Source organism: Cebidichthys violaceus, unplaced genomic scaffold (genome assembly GCF_023349555.1).
Source record: "Cebidichthys violaceus isolate CVI_PGR_0920_01 unplaced genomic scaffold, fCebVio1.0.p SCAF_15, whole genome shotgun sequence".
NCBI lineage: Eukaryota > Metazoa > Chordata > Actinopteri > Perciformes > Stichaeidae > Cebidichthys > Cebidichthys violaceus.
In genome coordinates, this window is record NW_027176318.1 from 10,439,641 (window position 1) to 10,457,710 (window position 18,070).

General features: G+C 42.7%; 1 protein-coding gene across 2 annotated transcripts in view; it reads left to right on the top strand.

The window, feature by feature from the left end:
- Positions 1-18,070, top strand: part of malrd1 (MAM and LDL receptor class A domain containing 1) — a 45,719-nt gene that overhangs the window by 24,657 nt on the left and 2,992 nt on the right. For both annotated transcript variants that reach the window (XM_068709937.1, XM_068709939.1), the window contains exons 21-31: positions 4,160-4,340; positions 6,465-6,593; positions 6,718-6,879; positions 9,956-10,113; positions 11,242-11,443; positions 11,891-12,169; positions 12,355-12,480; positions 13,421-13,487; positions 16,524-16,615; positions 16,746-16,842; positions 16,939-16,999. In XM_068709937.1, coding sequence (XP_068566038.1) covers positions 4,160-4,340; positions 6,465-6,593; positions 6,718-6,879; positions 9,956-10,113; positions 11,242-11,443; positions 11,891-12,169; positions 12,355-12,480; positions 13,421-13,487; positions 16,524-16,615; positions 16,746-16,842; positions 16,939-16,999 — 1,554 coding nt within the window. The remainder of the gene's footprint in view (positions 1-4,159; positions 4,341-6,464; positions 6,594-6,717; positions 6,880-9,955; positions 10,114-11,241; positions 11,444-11,890; positions 12,170-12,354; positions 12,481-13,420; positions 13,488-16,523; positions 16,616-16,745; positions 16,843-16,938; positions 17,000-18,070) is intronic.

Genomic DNA, 18,070 nt, shown 5'->3' on the forward strand with positions numbered 1-18,070 from the left:
AGAGTAGAGCTTCATGCTTTTGATTTTACTTCATTATCAGGTGCAGAGAGAGGTGTCGGGGACGGGCGTCTCTGACTTCCTTCGGTGATTTGTTTCTAAATAAAACAGAAAGCTGGAAACTGAATGACAGAATCTGGATTTTGGATTAAATACTTGTGGAAACTCTAGAATTCAGATTATGCCGTTTTGACCGGAGTGATAGTTAAATAAATTCTGCTCCAGCATCACAAAGGGATTATTTCACCACAGCAGAAGTTGGAAGTATTACTTTTAAGTGTTTTGTAATGTAAGATTGAGCAGATGAACGGGATAGAATTCATTCTAAACATCCAAACCTTTAGTTAGAGTCAGATGTAACAATGCAGTAAAGGGAAGCTTATAATAAGAACTGGCTGAAAATACAAATCTAAGCCACCGGCAACTTTTAAGGTGGATGTTTTTTTGCATGTTTCTTAATGTATGAGTTGATGTTGTGAATCAATCAACACACCTTAAATGTCAATATGAAAACTTTGCCCATTCCCTTTAATGTAATTGGCTCTCTTGCATGATAAATGCATATTCTATTTCCTCACTTGCAGAAAAAAGTGGCGGCGCATCGTTCCGGTGCACTCCAGCAGCACTACACCCACGCATGAATGCGCCTGCACACACACACACACACACACACACATCAGTTGAATAGCTGGCAGTCCTTCAGCAGGACACATTCGCACACACACTGATAAAGGAATGTGGCCATATGCAGCCCAGACCTCCTCTGAAAGTGATCTGAGCGACAGGATCTCAAAGCGTCCCCAATGCATCGTGGGTACATTTGAGCCTCAAGATGCATGTTTATTGACAGGTCTAAACGGGGCCTTTTTAAAAGCTACAGTCAGCAGCTGGTTAGCTTAGCATAAAAACTGGAAATGCATTCCTTTTCATTTTTTGCAAGGAGTATGTTCCTCTCCCTTTCAGTCATCGTGTATATTTCCTAACCTTGCATGGTGACAAATCCAGCATGAGGTCACGATGAATGAGGGAAATTACTTAAAAACGATGCTACACATCCTGCTACTTGCTCATTGACGTAGTTATCTATGGTGCAGTGGGTTCAAATGTGGCCTGCCATTATGGTGAGCCAAACATCTGCCCGTCAGCCAAAGAAAGGATGTTCTCCTCGAGTAAAATATAGCATGACGGAGATAATCATTTCAACCAGCTCTTGATTTGAAGCGCTCTTGTAGAGCAACTCTATCCTATAAACAATATGCTAATGAACCAGTGTTGTAACTTTCCTTAACTAAGCAGAGATTGAGCACAGTAAGTGGATGCACTCTGAATTGAAGATGATCCGACAGAGAAACAGCTGCCAGCGGCTCCATACAATGAAAGAGACATGAATACAAATTGGATTTCGGCTGAGTGAAACATTCAGTATATGGTAAAGATATAGGGGATTTCAATAAAATAAGCATTTTATTGTGATTGTATTTTCCTTTGTTCTTTTCCGCCTCTTGACTGTCACCGGGGGATAATAAAAAAAATTATGCAAATGTATATCCACTCTTCACTTTGAGCAAACTGAATTTATGGTTGCATTGCCTTGACTGCCGGCGCAGGAAATGAACCTTCAAATTGATCGAATAAACGCCTCGACTGATTCGCCACGGAGACATCGAGTGTGAGCTACGCATGCCAGCATCGCACACTCGTCACTCGCTCTGAGGCTGCTTTTATGGATTGAGCCTTTATTCCATGACATAAATCTGGATAAGTCCCGCTGTAACTCTGCCTAATAATCTATGCTCCGCTCTCACGGTAACAAGATTATTTCAAGCCAGGGCTCCACTGGCGAAAAGCAGAGGAGACAGCCTGTGCATGCCCCACCCAAGGGTGCATTTTAATAGGCTTTCAAACTGCAGAGCAGGATGTGACATTGCTCGTCCTCTGGTCTTCAGTACATTAGACCAAGTCCCTTTTTTTACTGCAGTCAAGCTTCTGGCCACATCTTGCCACTTCAAGTACAGTTGGTTATCTCGATCTTACATCATTAGATGTGCGCTGTGGGTTCAGTTTACCTGCATTGTCCCTAAAGGTTTGAGGCTTTTCATCGTGACACTGAATTAATGATGTTCTAGACCTGCAGTCATTCAGTCACCTTTTTTAAAAGGACGTGAGGACAAGGATGCTGCTATGAATGATTGCATTATATATACAGTATATACCAGTCTTAATAGTGGACTCGTGATCCTCAGGAGGATGGGTAGTTAAATCTATACTGTCTTCTATTAAACACGCTGGTTTAACCAGGCAGCACTTCTCTGTATTGACCTGAAGCTAAAGTAGATTAGAACAATAACTCCAATCACCTCAAGCGAGAAACAATATAAAAAACGCATCTAAAGTACATCCACGTTGTGTAAGTCGCAATAAGGACCTTTTTCAATCCATACCACCTCCTCTCTAGCTGGCAGGTTGCTCACAGAAGCATGTGATGCATCCGGCTTGCTTCGGGTGTACAGGTAATGCTAAATGGACTTGTTCTCGTACGGCACTTTTCTCGTCTTCCGGCCGCTCAAAGTGTTTGAACACTACATGTCATTCACACAATCGCACCCATTCAGACACTGATGGCAGGGGCTGACATTCTCCGTATTGTCAACATGAAAAGACCAAAACCAACTTGTTAGATCTTCTCTCAATACTTCGCCCCAAGCCCATTGGTTCCGTCTGAAAACGGGCCATTAGTATTAACTTTGATTTCTTTAACAGCTGGGCAGTAAAAAGGTCACTAGAACCTGAATAGTGCATTTGTTTGGGACTCTTTCCAGTGTGTGGGGACACATCTCTGGCATTGGTGAGAATTTGCTGCAGCATGATCATGTCTGATCAACGCAGAATAAACTACAGTGCTCTTGTTCATAGTAATATATATATATATATATATATATATATATATAGGACCATGTCATCCAGTGCAACCGTGTGGCTCATTGTTGTGTTTTAATAGCTTTTAAGACAACAATGCTGCTCTTCGGCACAGAGGACTAGGATCCGGCTTTGGCTACACAGGATCAGGTTCAATTCATTGTTGGCTTCGGTCTTTTTACGGGAGTTGCTGACGACAAGAAGAATATAGAAACACCAGCTTTATCCTTGAATGCTTTTTGTTTGGCTTTATGCTTTGCTTCATGCTTTTGATCTAACTGCTGTTCAGTGCAGCCGATGCTGCAGAGAGGGGATATTATCCGTCTCTGAAAAAGATTTGTCTGAATCGGCTCAAATTCAGTGTTCCTTGGTTTAATGTGGAGGCTACGGTATTTATGATATGCATAACCCAATAACATGTTGTTGGATTGTTTTTGTTACCTTGCTGGCTACATAGATAGAATAGAAGTGTCCTCACCTTTTGTCTGTTTAGTCAGCAGGCAGGTTTTAAGAGAATGAAGAGAGAGGTTGTGTCGGTTTGTGTGCGCCATAAAACAGGTGTCGTTAACAGTCTTACAGCTTTGGATTAATAACCTATATGTTATTTATTTACGAGTAATATTCATACTGGTTTAAATAAACAATTTGATGGTATTTTCTATCTTTGCAGAGCAAGACTTTTGTCTCGCCTGGACTATTCATTGCAGTTGCTCTACTGCTTCACCAACTTCCTCACATTCTTGTGTCGGTGTGTCTTAGCAGTGACGTGATATGACTTCGTAAATGTCTCATTCATGCTCTTGACACCACATAAAAACCCGCCGGCGAGATACTGGCTCGCAATAATGTACATCCGCAAAAATAAAACTCTTTCAAAGCCACATTCGCTGTTTCAAAGCTGTATTAGTCATGATTTGGTGTCTGGGTTACACCATGGGAAAAGACAGAGAGGACTTAAAGAGGAAGACACATCGGCATGTCTCATAATGTGTTCCACATGTGGCACGAGAGAAACCGCTACCATAACTCAGCCTCAGCAGGTCTCAAGGCAGGGAACTTATTACTACGATGTAATGCTAATGAGGCTTTAATGACTCCTCTCAGATGATATTCACTGTTTCTCAGCAAGAGTTGACTTCAGCTCATCGACAGCGATGCACAAAGGTTAACGTATGTGTTTCCGGCAGTAACCTGAAATTTCCGCTGCATGATCTGTCCTTTTTGTCAACGCCGCTCTCCTCCACAGACGGAGAGCAATCTGTGGGAGGCGTGGAACAAGACGGGGCATCAAGGGAATCAATGGAACCGAGTGGAGATCCCTCTGAGGAAGCTGAGGAACTTCGAGGTGATATTCGAGGGGATCCGCTCGAGTGACGTGAGTGGAGGAGCCGCCCTGGATGACCTGGAGTTCAGAGACTGTGCACCAAGTAGGTGATATAAACAGCACACACCTTCTGTAAGAAGTGTTGCCTGTTCACCAAAATACGCGATATAATCATTCAAGTATAATTACCTGTAGAAAAGTGCTGATGCAAGTGCTAATAGCCTTACTGCCCTCTTTATCTATGAAGGTATCCACCTTTGTATCGATTCCTCGCAGCACTTTCGTCTGTCAAAAGTGGGCCGAGGAGATGGGAAATGTCTCCAAGTTTCATTCAGTGGAAAGTTTGTGTAAAGCCCAAAAAATCTCCCCACCTGGCAAAGCAATCAGAGTCACTGGTATTCAGCAAAGCTCTGCACAGTATATGAAGCTCTCTGTGTGCAGAACGGCAGCACAAATTGAACCTTTTGCTTCTTTGATTTAAAGTAATTTTACTGAACCTTTTAAATGTTTGAGCATAATGTTCAATCTTTAGACTCATGAACTCATTTATTGTCAGTCAAGCTTTTCACACCAGTCCGTATCTCTCTTTTGTATAAAACGCATGTGAACATCTTTAAACATGTCTTTGAAGAACAATTCATGTCAAAATCCAAATCCACGGTTTGACTTATTCGGGTTTACCTGAATAAGTAATAATAGTAGTGGCCTTGAAAATCTGAATTTCTGTACTTTAAAAAAATATATATATATTTCAGGCAATGTCACATAATGTGGACTAAAGTACTTTCTCTCTTGCTGTCATACAAGCAAGCCAGATGAAACTATCCCGTGAAATGGTCTTATGATCTTTTCAACTGATAGTTTGACGTGTGAAATTGATTCTGCCGCCGGCACACTCGGCACCCGAACAGAGAAGGGGAAGGAGAGAGTCGGTGCGTTTTTAGCGGGAGATATTTTTTTTTTGTGGGATGACGGTCGCTGTCAAACACCGTTTGATGTTTATGTCCGAGACAGATGTTAAACATTAAACGGGACCTGGCACAAGGCTGGACACCATGTGGGATGTTTCCTGGCTCTGCTGAGGCCCTCGAATATTAACACACTTACACACAGAGAGACACTGCAGACACACTAAGACGGGGATCAAAACAGGCTGAGAGGCTTGCATGCAAGGACCGAACTGTCTGTCCAAAACTAAACAACACTTTACCATGGGACAAAAAAAGCCCCACTAACACCCACTAACATCTGGCTTTTGTTTTTAGTTGGAAGGTTACAATCGGCACCACGCAAGTGACTGCAGCAGTCGCAGGTCTTTATCTGCTCCAGCTCGGCAGGGATGGAAACATGTCACCCAGGTGGACGTGATAACTTGCCCCTCTTTTCTGGTGCGATGCTTTGTGACGCACGTTGAAGTGATATATGTACAAAACATGCAATTAACATGCTCCTCAAAGCTACCGGACTCTAGTCAGACAACAGTCATTTTACCTCACCGATCATCGAAAAAAACTTAATTCAAACTCGGCAAAAACAAAACAAAAATCAAAACCATCTTTTGTTCGTCTTTCCACCGACTCTGGTCTGGTCGAAATGAACCCTGAATTCACTGAGTTTGATGTTGAAAGAAACTGCCGGTGGAAGCAAGACTCCATTGACAGAAGCAGTCATTTTACCTCGCTGATCACTGTGAAACACTCACAAAGTCAAACTCATCTAAACAGACGGTTTCAGTTTACTCTGATGTTATTAACCGCGCTTGAACTCCTGGAATTAAGTTCAGCTCTTTGCTCATTTCATTCCTCATTTAATGTTGCTGCCTTTTTGATGTTTAAAACCCTCCACATGCCGTAACGTCCTTGTATGCGTGCTGCGTCTCCGCTCCACCTGATCTCCTCTCCTTCCTCTCTGTTCTGTCTGGAACAAGGCGGAGCTGGAGGAGGCTTTGATTCCCCCGACAGGCCTTTGTCTGCTTTTGTTTACCGTCTCCTCCGTCGCGCTCGTGTCCTTCGGTGCAGAGAAACAGGAAGTTTTAATAAGACACAGTCGTTCGTCGTAGCTTTTTTTCCCCACAGAAGCTGGTTTTCATTGATCTAAATGGGGAAAAAAATGGGAGATAGTTTCCTGTCTAGAGGGTCGGTCCTAAGAAAAGATAAAAATAAGATCACCTGATGCAGAATATAAACGTGAATGATCTGCTCCTACGTTTGTCTGTGTGTGTTTTCAGATGTGGTGGAGACACACAGTTGCCCTGCTGTCACAGACTTTGTGTGTCGCAGCGGCCACTGCATAGAGTCCCACCTTTTGTGCGACAACAAGGCCGACTGTGCTGATGAATCCGATGAGATGGACTGTGGTGAGTAGAAAATGGGAAATGGGTTTTCTTTGGAATTGCAGCAGGAGTGGATGTTTTATTGTAGAGCAGAAAACCAACTTTCAGCCCAGACGCCTCACTCCTTCCATCTTTCTACCTCTCGTAGAGCACATAGTCGACATGCCAGGCGCGTGTAATTTCAACATGGATGAAAACCGGTGGGAAGACACCTGCCAGCTCTCTCAGGACGCTGATGATGACTTTGATTGGAGGATCGGTTATAGGAGTGAGACACCAGGAGCTGGACCTCAGGTGGACCACAGTCCTGGTCAGTACCCACAGTGCTACCGACCCTGTCTCTGTTATAAGTCCTCCGAACCAAACAGAATACGCTGTTTGTCCAGCAGTTATTCAATATGCAACGTAAGCATTTTCTGATCGGATGACATCATGTTTCACAAATTATGTTAAATTCTAGATTTAGGCCCAAACATAACTTGGTTAAGGTTAGAAGAACCTTGTGGTTTGTGTTACAATTACTATTTTGTGAAGGTTTCGCGAGCCTTTGTCTTCATGGTGACAATTATAACCACGTGGTTCAGGTCAGGGAATGAACTGCAGTCATAGTTAAAGACAAAAACAGAAACAAACTGCAGTCTCTCCTGGCAAAATCCCCCAAACATCCACCTCAACAACATCTCTGTGTGGTTTTGGGTCTATACTAATGACTGATGTCATACTTCCTGCAGCCACTAGTGCGCTTAAACCGAAACGTGACGTTTTGGGGATTTGATGACCGATGTCGTTGTTTTTCTTAGGACTATACTTTATATCCAACATATTCCCAACATGAGAGATACATAATGCCACATGAATTATTTCATTTTTGTATTAAAGTATCAGGTACGTGTATGTCTTCTGATTAATCTCCGCTTTTTCCATTCAGAGCAGCTAAAGCTTGATAAGACTTTCTGATGGTTGTGTTTAGGTGCACTCAGCTAAAGTTGACCATCATCTTGGTTAAATATTGAAAAGTCAAAAGTGATATTAGCAAAAGACACAACTTGTTTACTTTATTAAAACTTAATTGATCTTTCCTCGACTTAACCAAAGTGCTTTTGTTCCCTGAACCTCGTCACAGAACACGATGCTCCCTTCAGGTTTGAAGTACAAGTGTCAGCTTTAGAAATGATTTTGACTTCTTCTAACCTCTGACCTCTTCATCGTGGCTGAATGAGCACTTGCCAACACACAGCTATAAATTCCCACTAAGGATCCTGTCTATGTTCTCACTGCATGCGTTTGCTTTTTAGTGAAAGATTTAAAATGCTTTCAAAGAACGAAACGTTTATCAAAATGAACAATAAACTACTTCTTCGGCCTCCATGCTTTCCGCTCTCAGTGCGGCGCCTTTGTATTTACAACTTGACAGCTGGGAAATAGGAGCTTCCTCCCGGAATGTAGAGGCAGGGTTAATAATACATCCTGATCGATGTCAGCCCGAGTCAAACTGAGCTTAACAGTGTTGGACTTGTTGTTTGTCTTGTGTACAGTGATTCTGCTGGATCCAAAACATTTCGCTACTGATTAATTCAACATTAATCTTAGAGTTTGAATCACCTCAATGGTGTTAAGGTTACACTTACACTCATCAATGCAGCGCAAAGTAAACCTTCATTTCCGTGTGACTTTGTAATTTGCATTCATTAGTTATTGTTTCGTACCAATAACTATCTGTCACTTTCTCTCTTTGTTTGCTGCTGGTACACGGGGCTTGACGAAATGACTCTTGATGTTGCGATGCTGACCTTGATAAGGAGAAGATAGCGGCATGAAAATAATGACAAATCTCATTACAGTTTTGGCAGGAGTTCATCTGAGGGGAAACGGTGAACAGTTTGCTTGACTTGACGGAGAGAAAATTAAGTAAAATACAAGAAGAAATGCAGGAGTCACCTGAAGCCATCAACACTAGCAGGATTCATGGCTAGGGCTGAACACATATCCAATAATGTAATTATTTTTGACTGATATTGCGATGTGATTTGTGATATAAGAGTGTTAATACCCAGCTTGCAACATAAAAGCAGTTGGAAATGGTAATCTAATGTTACATAATTAACAAGGAGCTTAGATTGTGACAAAGGGCCGAACTACAGAGGAAAACAATGGGCCAGTGGGTGCTGTTGAAAACAAATAACTCAATATAACTAATAGAGAACTCTTAAAATAAGAGCTATACTAATTCATCTAAGATAAACCAAAATACAACAAACTAACTGAGCCTGAAGGTAAAAACCCCAAACAACTAAATCGGTCGTGTTATTAGACAGAATCAGGTTCTTAAACTACACCTGGCTCAGTCTCCTCATAAGTCCAGAATACCTCTGATCTCGGCCTCCCAGAAGCCTCAACACAGCTGTCAGGCTTAACACACCTGACTGACAGTCTGACAAGCGATTTAACGCAGGTGCTGCTCTCTGATTGGAGGACTGCTTTGGCCGGCGCTCCAATCGGGCTCCTTCAGCGACCAACCAGGAAGTGGGATTTTACATTTGGGATCCATGTGTGTGGAACCACACATCCTACTTAACATGTGCAAGAACACACCAAACAGCTTATACAAGATGGAAGATGGAACATAGAGGGAAAGATCATTTTTACATAGTTATTATTAGTTTCATTGAAACACAATTTGAGATGATTATTGCGTGTTTTTTGCGGCGCTCTATACCAAACAAAGACGTTTTCTTAAGTCTGCAGAATATCATGTGTGGACCAGGACATCTTTGCAGCATGACACTATTTCATTAAGCTGGATTGATTGTTCAGCCCTATCGAATATATTTGTAACGGCTGTGTTTTTTCGTTATTAACCGTGGACTCGATGGGCCGGTTGAGTTTATTGTGCTGAGGGATGAATCTGGACACTGTGTCATAGAACGAACTTATGATCTCACTACAGAGCGGATCAACACGCCCGGCCATCTGTTACACACACATGCGCATGAGAGAGCTGAACAGCGACAAGAGGCTTGGCTTAGTGAATGCACTTTTTTATTTTTTTATTTGCTGTGCTGTGATGGTCTTAAATCCCTTTAACTCGTGTGGAAAAACTCCCACCGTGTTCTGGCCTCAGACGTTCGCCGCCTCATCTCCGAGCCTCGTCGAGCTGAGGAAGCACTCTGCAGCTTGTGGCTGCAGGCTACAACGTTTCACAACAGCACGAATGCTTTCTTCAGTCCAAATATCACGTATATTGGAACCAACAGGAGAATGTTATTGGAATTTTTTTTTTGCCTGCAGCTGGAATTGAATGCTTGCGTCTTTGTCATTCATCACACTGCGATATTACTCAAACCTCACACAAATGTGCTACAAATGTTCTGTATTTATCTCCAAAGGTGGAGGTGGGAACTTCCTGTACGTACACTCGGCCCCTCAGAGGGAGGGTGACGTTGCCAAGGTGTCAACCAGGAGTTCGTTTCCAGCCAGTATCGGCCGATGTCACCTGCGCTTCTGGTTCTACATGCACGGCTCAGACAGGATGGGAACGCTGAAGGTGAATTCATCTGAGCCACATTTCCATAAATAATTCAAAGTCCTTTATGCGTTTGTTTGTGTCAGGCATCTAGCTTCCAGACATGTTTGTGTTTTTAAATGTCATCTGCAGTAATGATCCGTCACAGTCAACCTGAAGGCTTAATTTGGTTTTGACAGAGACGTCTTTTCCATTTTACTGCACCTCTCACTACATTACAGTCTGCTTACTGTCAATCACCTGATAAGAAACGAAAGTCTGCCTGCCAGGAGATAATCCATCAAAGTGTGTCGCCTGACAAACTTCATCATTATATCCATCTCTTCATGTCTTTTTTAGGTGTCTTTGTTTGCTGTGTTAATTTCAGGACAACAGAACAAAAAGCAAATCTTCAAAAAACATTAATTGGGTTTGATGTGCGCTGAAAAAAATGCCCAGAATGCCATGCAGACAACCCGTACACTAGATATTCACAAATGTGCTATGACTTAAAATGGCAAGAATAATAATAACTCAATAATAAATAATAATACACTTCATTTATATAGCACATTTCGTAATATAGTATGGAGCTCAAAGTGTTTTACATGAGAAAGAATTCAGTAACACACATTAAAGACAGAAGACACAGAGAGGGAAAATAATCAACACAGTAAAGTCCTCAAGAGATGATGGGGAATCGGATGATATGAGTAATAAAACCAATTTGATTGGTAAAAACCTTATTTGTGTTTGTTCCAAACCTTTGGGGCACAACAGAAGAAAGCTGTTTCAACATCGTTCTGTTTTCATTATCGGTACGTTGAGCGAGAACAGAGCTCGACGAGCTTAGGGAACCGTGTGGAACATTCTCAGATGAGCTACCAATGAATGTTCTGCTCTCCTTCCAGGTGCAGTGGTTAACAGATGTGTAATTAGTTTAATACAAAATGTTTAAATTAATTGCGGTACTCTATTAAGGATTTATTCATTTCTTGAATCATTATGTACTGTTCACTTCAAACTTTAAAAAAAGATTGGTTGATTTAATCACAAATTATGTTTTTAGAAAAAAATCTATCTTTAGCTGAAAGTATCCAAAAATCATTAAAACCTAAAAACTAATTTGATTTCATGTTTAGATGTCCGTGTTGGTTTGCTCCTCCCCAGGTCTACACTGTGGGACCCAGTGGAACCAGTCTGCTGATGTGGGCAGCCACTGGAAACCATGGTAGCCAGTGGACATACGCAAATGTCATCCTGTCCAACCCAGCACCTTTCAGAGTGACCTTCCAGGCGGAGGTGGGTGGAGACATGTGGACAGACGTCGCCTTGGATGACATCTCCTACACTGCAGAGTGTGTGGTGGAAGGTAAAAGGTCTCCGTCTTTGGTCTCTCTCTGCTCGTCCAGTTAGCCCTGTGCTCATCCGTGCTCCTCTGTTCCGTTTCCATATGAATTGTTGTGGACCCTCGGGGTGAGTGTAGTGAGTAAATGGAGCCCGTTGACCTGTAGGTCCATATAAATTCACTGTGGAGACTGGGTCAGTGCCGAGGGATGGGACAGAGGGCAATGGAGGGGAAAAGCAATTACATTTATATCGTGTTGTTTCGTCACTGCCACCCGGCCGTTCTCCCTTCACCCCTGAACCTTCTGAAGACCGTTAGAGACCTTTCTTCCACCGTGTCTTAAAACGTTCCTCTGAGGTTTCTCACTGCAGGATGCCGGCTGCGTGTAATCTAAAATCAATAAACGGGTATTTAAGGCGTGTTAAGCTCTCTGCATGCGTGTGTAATCATGTGCGCGTATCCTTCCTTCAGGACTAGTGACTCCCCAGCCTCTGACCTGTGGTGCGGACCAGCACCAGTGTACGTATTCCTATCAGTGTATCCCAGAGAGCTGGACGTGTGACGGAGAGCTGGACTGTGCCGACCAGTCCGACGAGGAGTTTTGTCCCACTGTGGTACTCGGTACTCTTCCCCCTCAGGATCGCTGTCCTGTTGGACATTTCCAGTGTTTGAATGATACCTGCGTCGCCTCCGTACTGCGCTGTGACGGTGTCCCAGACTGCCCTGATGGAGAGGACGAGAACGGCTGCCGTAAGTACATGTGTTTGTGAGATGAGTAATTTGCAGCATGTGCACTTGGGAAATATAAAGAGTACAGTCTTTGTTAGTAAGTCACATGGTCAGTTTTTAGTGAACTTTATGCTCACAGTGATCTGTGAACACCTCTCAAACTCCCCTCTACATTTTGCAGCAATATCCTTTTTTTTCCCCACCAGCTGTGCTGCAGTGTGAGCCGGGAGAACTGGTGTGTGAAAGCTGGCCTGGTTGCATCCCACTCCAGGAACGATGCGATCGCTCTGCAGACTGTCTGCCTTTTCACTCTGATGAATCTAGCTGCCATGGTAACGTGTTTTTTTTTTTTTTTTTTACATACCTTCAACTTTCAAGCTGTTAACCGCGGCGGACCTTGAAGCTCCGGCTTGTCAGAAGAAGCACCCCGATTTTAGGAACGGAGCTTATTGTCCATCTTTTGTTTCACCTTTTATTATACAGTTCATGTAGTTTCCACTGTCATAAGAGGCTGCATGTTTTAATTGTATTCTTTTAATGCTTTAAAGTATTAAATTGTTTGGTTTTAAGTATGTGAATGCATAGATTTAATGCATGCCTTTCTTCTTTCTCCATATCGTACTCTTGTGAGTTACCAGTCAGTTTTTTTAATCAAGTGTTGCGAAAACTTTGTTCCCGTCTGCTCATTTCCAGCCGGAGCGGTGACTCCCAGGACATTTCAAGTCTGGCTTTTTAGTTTTCAAAGCACACCTCAATGGTTGCTGCGAGCTGCCAAAATCCATTAAAACCTTCTGCCTTCCCGGGTTTTCAGGAATAAGACCAAACCTCACTTTTAACCTGCATTCGCTGCCAAAGCCGGAGCTGCTTTATTGAGGTTGAACAGGACTCGAGGGCTTCAAACATGATGATTATTGAAGAACCCTGATAAAACCCACAAACACAACCTGTGGAGGGAGGAATGTCCATCATCAGAAGTACAAGATGGAAGGAAAAGAAATATGTATTTAAGTGGTATAATGTGCGTACTGACGCTCTCTGCAGAGGTTAATGGATGAAGCTCAGTGCACCGTGTCCCTCTGGCAACATAACTCACTGATTTCATGTTCTGATATCTGCAACATGCTTGAGTGCGAGTGTCTGTTTCCTGTCAGAGGAGAGAAATGGATGACGGCTCGGGACGGAGAAAGAATGCAGAGGAAAACCTTTAATTTTTTGTGTATTTTCGATAACATATTCATCAGTGATGATCAGATATTTCCGTGTGATTTGCAGATTGTCCTCCGCTGTATTGCCTGGATCGTGGCTCATGCCTTGTGGAGAAACACGGGCCTGTTTGCATGTGAGTAGAACTTCATCCTCACACAGCAACACACTCTGTCACGCTCATAAACACGCACAAACAAAGATAAGCATCGTGGGTGTCGGCCCCACTCCTCCTCCCATCCTTTATCTCTCTTTGTGAGACTTAAAACATGGAGATCCTATCAGTCTTGTTTCTTTCCTTGGAAAAGACGCGCTCCACGAAGCATGTGGGAATCTGCTGATCCCCTCCAGCTTAACCAGGGTGGTTGTGCCTTCATTTATCCACCAGCACAGTGATTCCCGGGATTCTCTGGTGGATTCTTCTGGTCAATATTTAAACACGGCCCCCGCTACCAATGGTCTTAGTGGGGGGGAACCACAAAAAACTCCTGAGGTCACTCTGGTGGAGTTTTTATTTGAGGGAGCTTATGAATCTAGTTGTCTGCATCAGCAGCTTGGAATGTCCACAATCGGGATATTTCATTCTAAAAGTGAGAATGCGATTATGAGTCTTGCTGCTGGATCTGCTGACATAGAAATAGATCTAGACAAGAGGAGATAGCTCTAGAGATAGATCTAGCTCTAGACACAGAGAGATAGATGTAGAGAGATGGATCTACATCTATAGATCTAGATCTAGACGGAGAGATAGATGTAGAGAGATGGATCTACATCTATAGATCTAGATCTAGACGGAGAGATAGATGTAGAGAGATGGATCTACATCTATAGATCTAGATCTAGACGGAGAGATAGATGTAGAGAGATGGATCTACATCTATAGATCTAGATCTAGACGGAGAGATAGATGTAGAGAGATGGATCTACATCTATAGATCTAGATCTAGACGGAGAGAGATAGATGTAGAGAGATGGATCTACATCTATAGCTCTATCTCTAGCCATCTCTTTAGATCTATCTATATTTTCTTCTACGTAGCCAATTAGCTGTTGAACTGCAGGACATTAAACAAAATGAACCCTAAAACTTTGATCTGTTAGATGCCAGTATGGTCATTACTGGTCAATATCACTGCTAACTACACAGCGTCTGCCCACAGCTTGTAGACTACCGGTTTGTTTACTCCGTCTTTCGTTACCCTGCCGTCGGTATTGGAGCCTGCCAGCTCCTGCTGTCCATCAAACACAGACATTTTGACTGCAACAAAGATGTGATTTTTAGTTGGACTTTCTGCAGCGTGAAGATATCTCACTGCTCTCATTGTCTCATTCAGCCTCCTTGTGTTTGATTCCCCTTTGTATTTACTCTCCTGTCCAACATTCCTCAACACAGCGTCGCCACCGCTGCCTCCTCTCATTATGTAACAGGACTTCACCGCCGTCATTCACCGCACAGTGTGCTATGGAGCTCCTGTAGCTGTTCCAGCATTGGTAACAGCCCTGCTGTAGCAGAACCCGAGGCCAGCATCGGAGGGCACCTCTGGCTCAGTATTTGCATCACGTCCCCTCCCCCCCCCCACTCTGCTGAGCAGGATCCACCAGGGAACCAGGCCAGGGACGTCCCTCTGCCATGGCCAGACCGTCACACAATATGTACCCTGAACCCCTCGGAATGATAATGAAGCAGTCTGGCTTCGCTGAGAGCGGTGTGTTTTGCATTAGAAGCTCAATGTTGCGCAGAAATCAAGCTGATACTGAACAGATGTTGACTTGGACCAGACTCTCCGGTCGAGAGGAGGAGAACTTAGTTTCTTTCCCAGAGATGCAGCTCACCAGACGGGCCAAACTATTTTCAATGTGTGTTTTTCCATGCTGGACGTCCAGCAGATGAATCTCGCACCATTTGTCAAGATAAAGATGATTGTTTAGTTTCTTATACGGTTTGAGAGTAAAAGTGTGTCCTGGGTAATAGACATTTTGTGATTTATGTTCTTTAGCTATTGCAGTGTTTTTATCTTTTATTATTTTACACACATTTAAAAGGATGTGGTCAGTTTTGTTCTATATTTTTCTTATTGTCAACAAAAAACAACTACAATGCCTTGGTCAAATTATTCCCAACCGGCAGCACCAAGAGGTACATTACATTACATTACAGTCATTTAGCAGACGCTTTTATCCAAAGCGACTCACAATAAGTGCATTCAACATTGGTAATCAAAAGAACTACTTGTCACCAGAAGTCATAAGTACATTTCCTTTTCCAAACAAGCATCTAAGAGCATGAAGCAGAGCATAACTCAGAGCCAAAGTACAGCGCAGAAACAAGATGTACTGTAGGTAGTATGTGGAAAGGTTTTGAAGTAGATCCGCTTATTTGACAAGATAACAGTTTAGTTTAAAAAAAATATAACCACATTTATGTTCTTGGAGGAAAACACACACACACACACACACACACACACACACACACACACACACACACAAATAGGTGTGAGACTGATCTTAAGCATATTTATAGTCCTTATATGCTAAAGTCCTTAACACAGAAATGAGTTCCAGTTCGCTTGTCTCGATGCTTTGGTTAGATGCCTAAAATAAGGTCTGCGGTTAAAACTAACTTTTACGATTTTTACATTTTGTTCTTAGAAATAAAATATGTTTGTAAGGACCCCCAAAAAAAGGTGTTCGCTAACAAGTGGCTAAATGAGACATTAAGCGGCATCGAGTCAAACGTCGTCAAATTACAAACTTAGTTTAGTGGTCATGATGTTGATGTCGTGCAATAGTGGTGTAAGTTTCTTTATAGCCTAAAGTTAGCTAAAATGTGTAAGTATCATAAACTTGTGTTTGCCACAGAGCTTATTTTCTGCAGTAATCCAAAACCCAATGGAAAAGTCCCATTGTGTTTTTAGTCGAGGGAACCAGGGCAATGCTAACTTCCAGTTTAGCCTGCAAATATACGTCACCCCTGCACCACTCATAAACTACCGGCTACTTTAGGTCCATTGCGCAGGGCTGTGCATCCTGAGTCTGTTTGAACACCTTAACACCATAAGCTGCAAAGTAGTGAGCGGAGCGTCAAACCTACTTACAAAAAACAAACCTGGTATAAGGAGTTATGCAGAATCACCGTCATAACTTTGTACTACTTCTTGGTTTCTGATGGCAGGTGTTATCCAGGATGGACAGGCAACCGGTGCCATGTGAAGGAGAAACCATCTCTCTCCACCGCGACACCCAAACCAGAAGACACACAGCTGGGTAGTAAAGACACTCTATTAAACTGTCTAAACTGTATTTATTTACTATATCTTTGCAAACCCTGTTAATGTCTCTGCAGTCCATAAAGCGTTCTCTGTGCAGGAGTTAAATGCACCTCCCTCTTGTTCAGACGCTGTGAACGTTGGCATCGCCATTGGACTGCTGCTGCTTGTGGCCGGAGTCGCTGTCTGCACTCTGGCTTTATACAAGGAAAAATGCTACTTAATGTGAGTTCTGGCTACAATTATGACTCCTTTTTGCTGCTGATTATTATGATGATGATGATGATGATGATGAGTGTATTTTTTTTGCTGGCTCCACAGAAAGCCCAACCCGATGGACTACGGCGTGATGGATAACCCAGCCTTTGACCGGAGAGCAGAGGTCAGCGAACAGAAATGTCCAATCAATCATCAGCAAATTCTGTCAACGCAACATTTGTTTTCTCAGCTATACAAATCATTTTTCTACCATTCGCCTCACATTAAATCAATAAGTGGCCCTAACATTTGAGGAGGTCGGAGGGTGATCGCCGAGCCTTTCTGCTAGATTACATTTTAGATTTAGGATTATTGATTTTGTGGTTTGGAGGTTTGTGCTGCTGTGTGTGATTTTATACACACACGGTAGTGCATATACACACAATAACTGAACCATGTAATCTGATCAGATCCAACAGAACAAGCTTAACACCGAAAATAACCAGTTTAATTAACAGAAATATAACATGAGAGGCTTTTAGACTGGATTACATCATAGAGATGAAGCTCTCACATCCTTTACCTCAGTAAAAGTATTATCAGCAAAATGTACTTAAAGTATCCAAAGTAAAAGTACTTGTTCTGCAGAATTTTTTTACTGATATGCTATTATAATATTATCTTATTACATTGTTGACACTTGGATAATGGCTCTCTTGTGTATGTGCGTATAAGAGAGTGTGTGTGTGTGTGTGTGTGTGTGTGTGTGTGTGTGTGTGTGTGTGTGTGTGAGCTGTTGGTCCGAGTGCGCACACATTTTCATCTGCGTGGGTGTGCAGTAAGTGCCGTCCAGTGTTATGAGTGAGACAGATGTTGAGAGCCTCATGACTCTGATGATGGAGGTTATCATGGGTTCAATGCTGCTGTTTGAGTGTGTAGCGTTAATCTCGTGATACTGTTCAGAATATGTTTAACTAATGCCAACGCCTGTGATATTTTCACAGCAGATTACTAATTATATGATGCATGCACACAACACATATAATGTCTCTCGGTATATTCTGTACTGTACCCGTGTTGTCTGTACATGTTTGGTTTTAATGTGACTGCAAACGAGGGCGCAGCTTTAAATAGAGAAGTGTAGGTGTGAACTGATATCTCTGTAACGCAGGCAGATCCGCTTCAACGCTCGTTTTACTGAGCAGTGGAAACACCGTGTGGTGATTTAACCTCTGGGAGATGATGCAATGTTTTA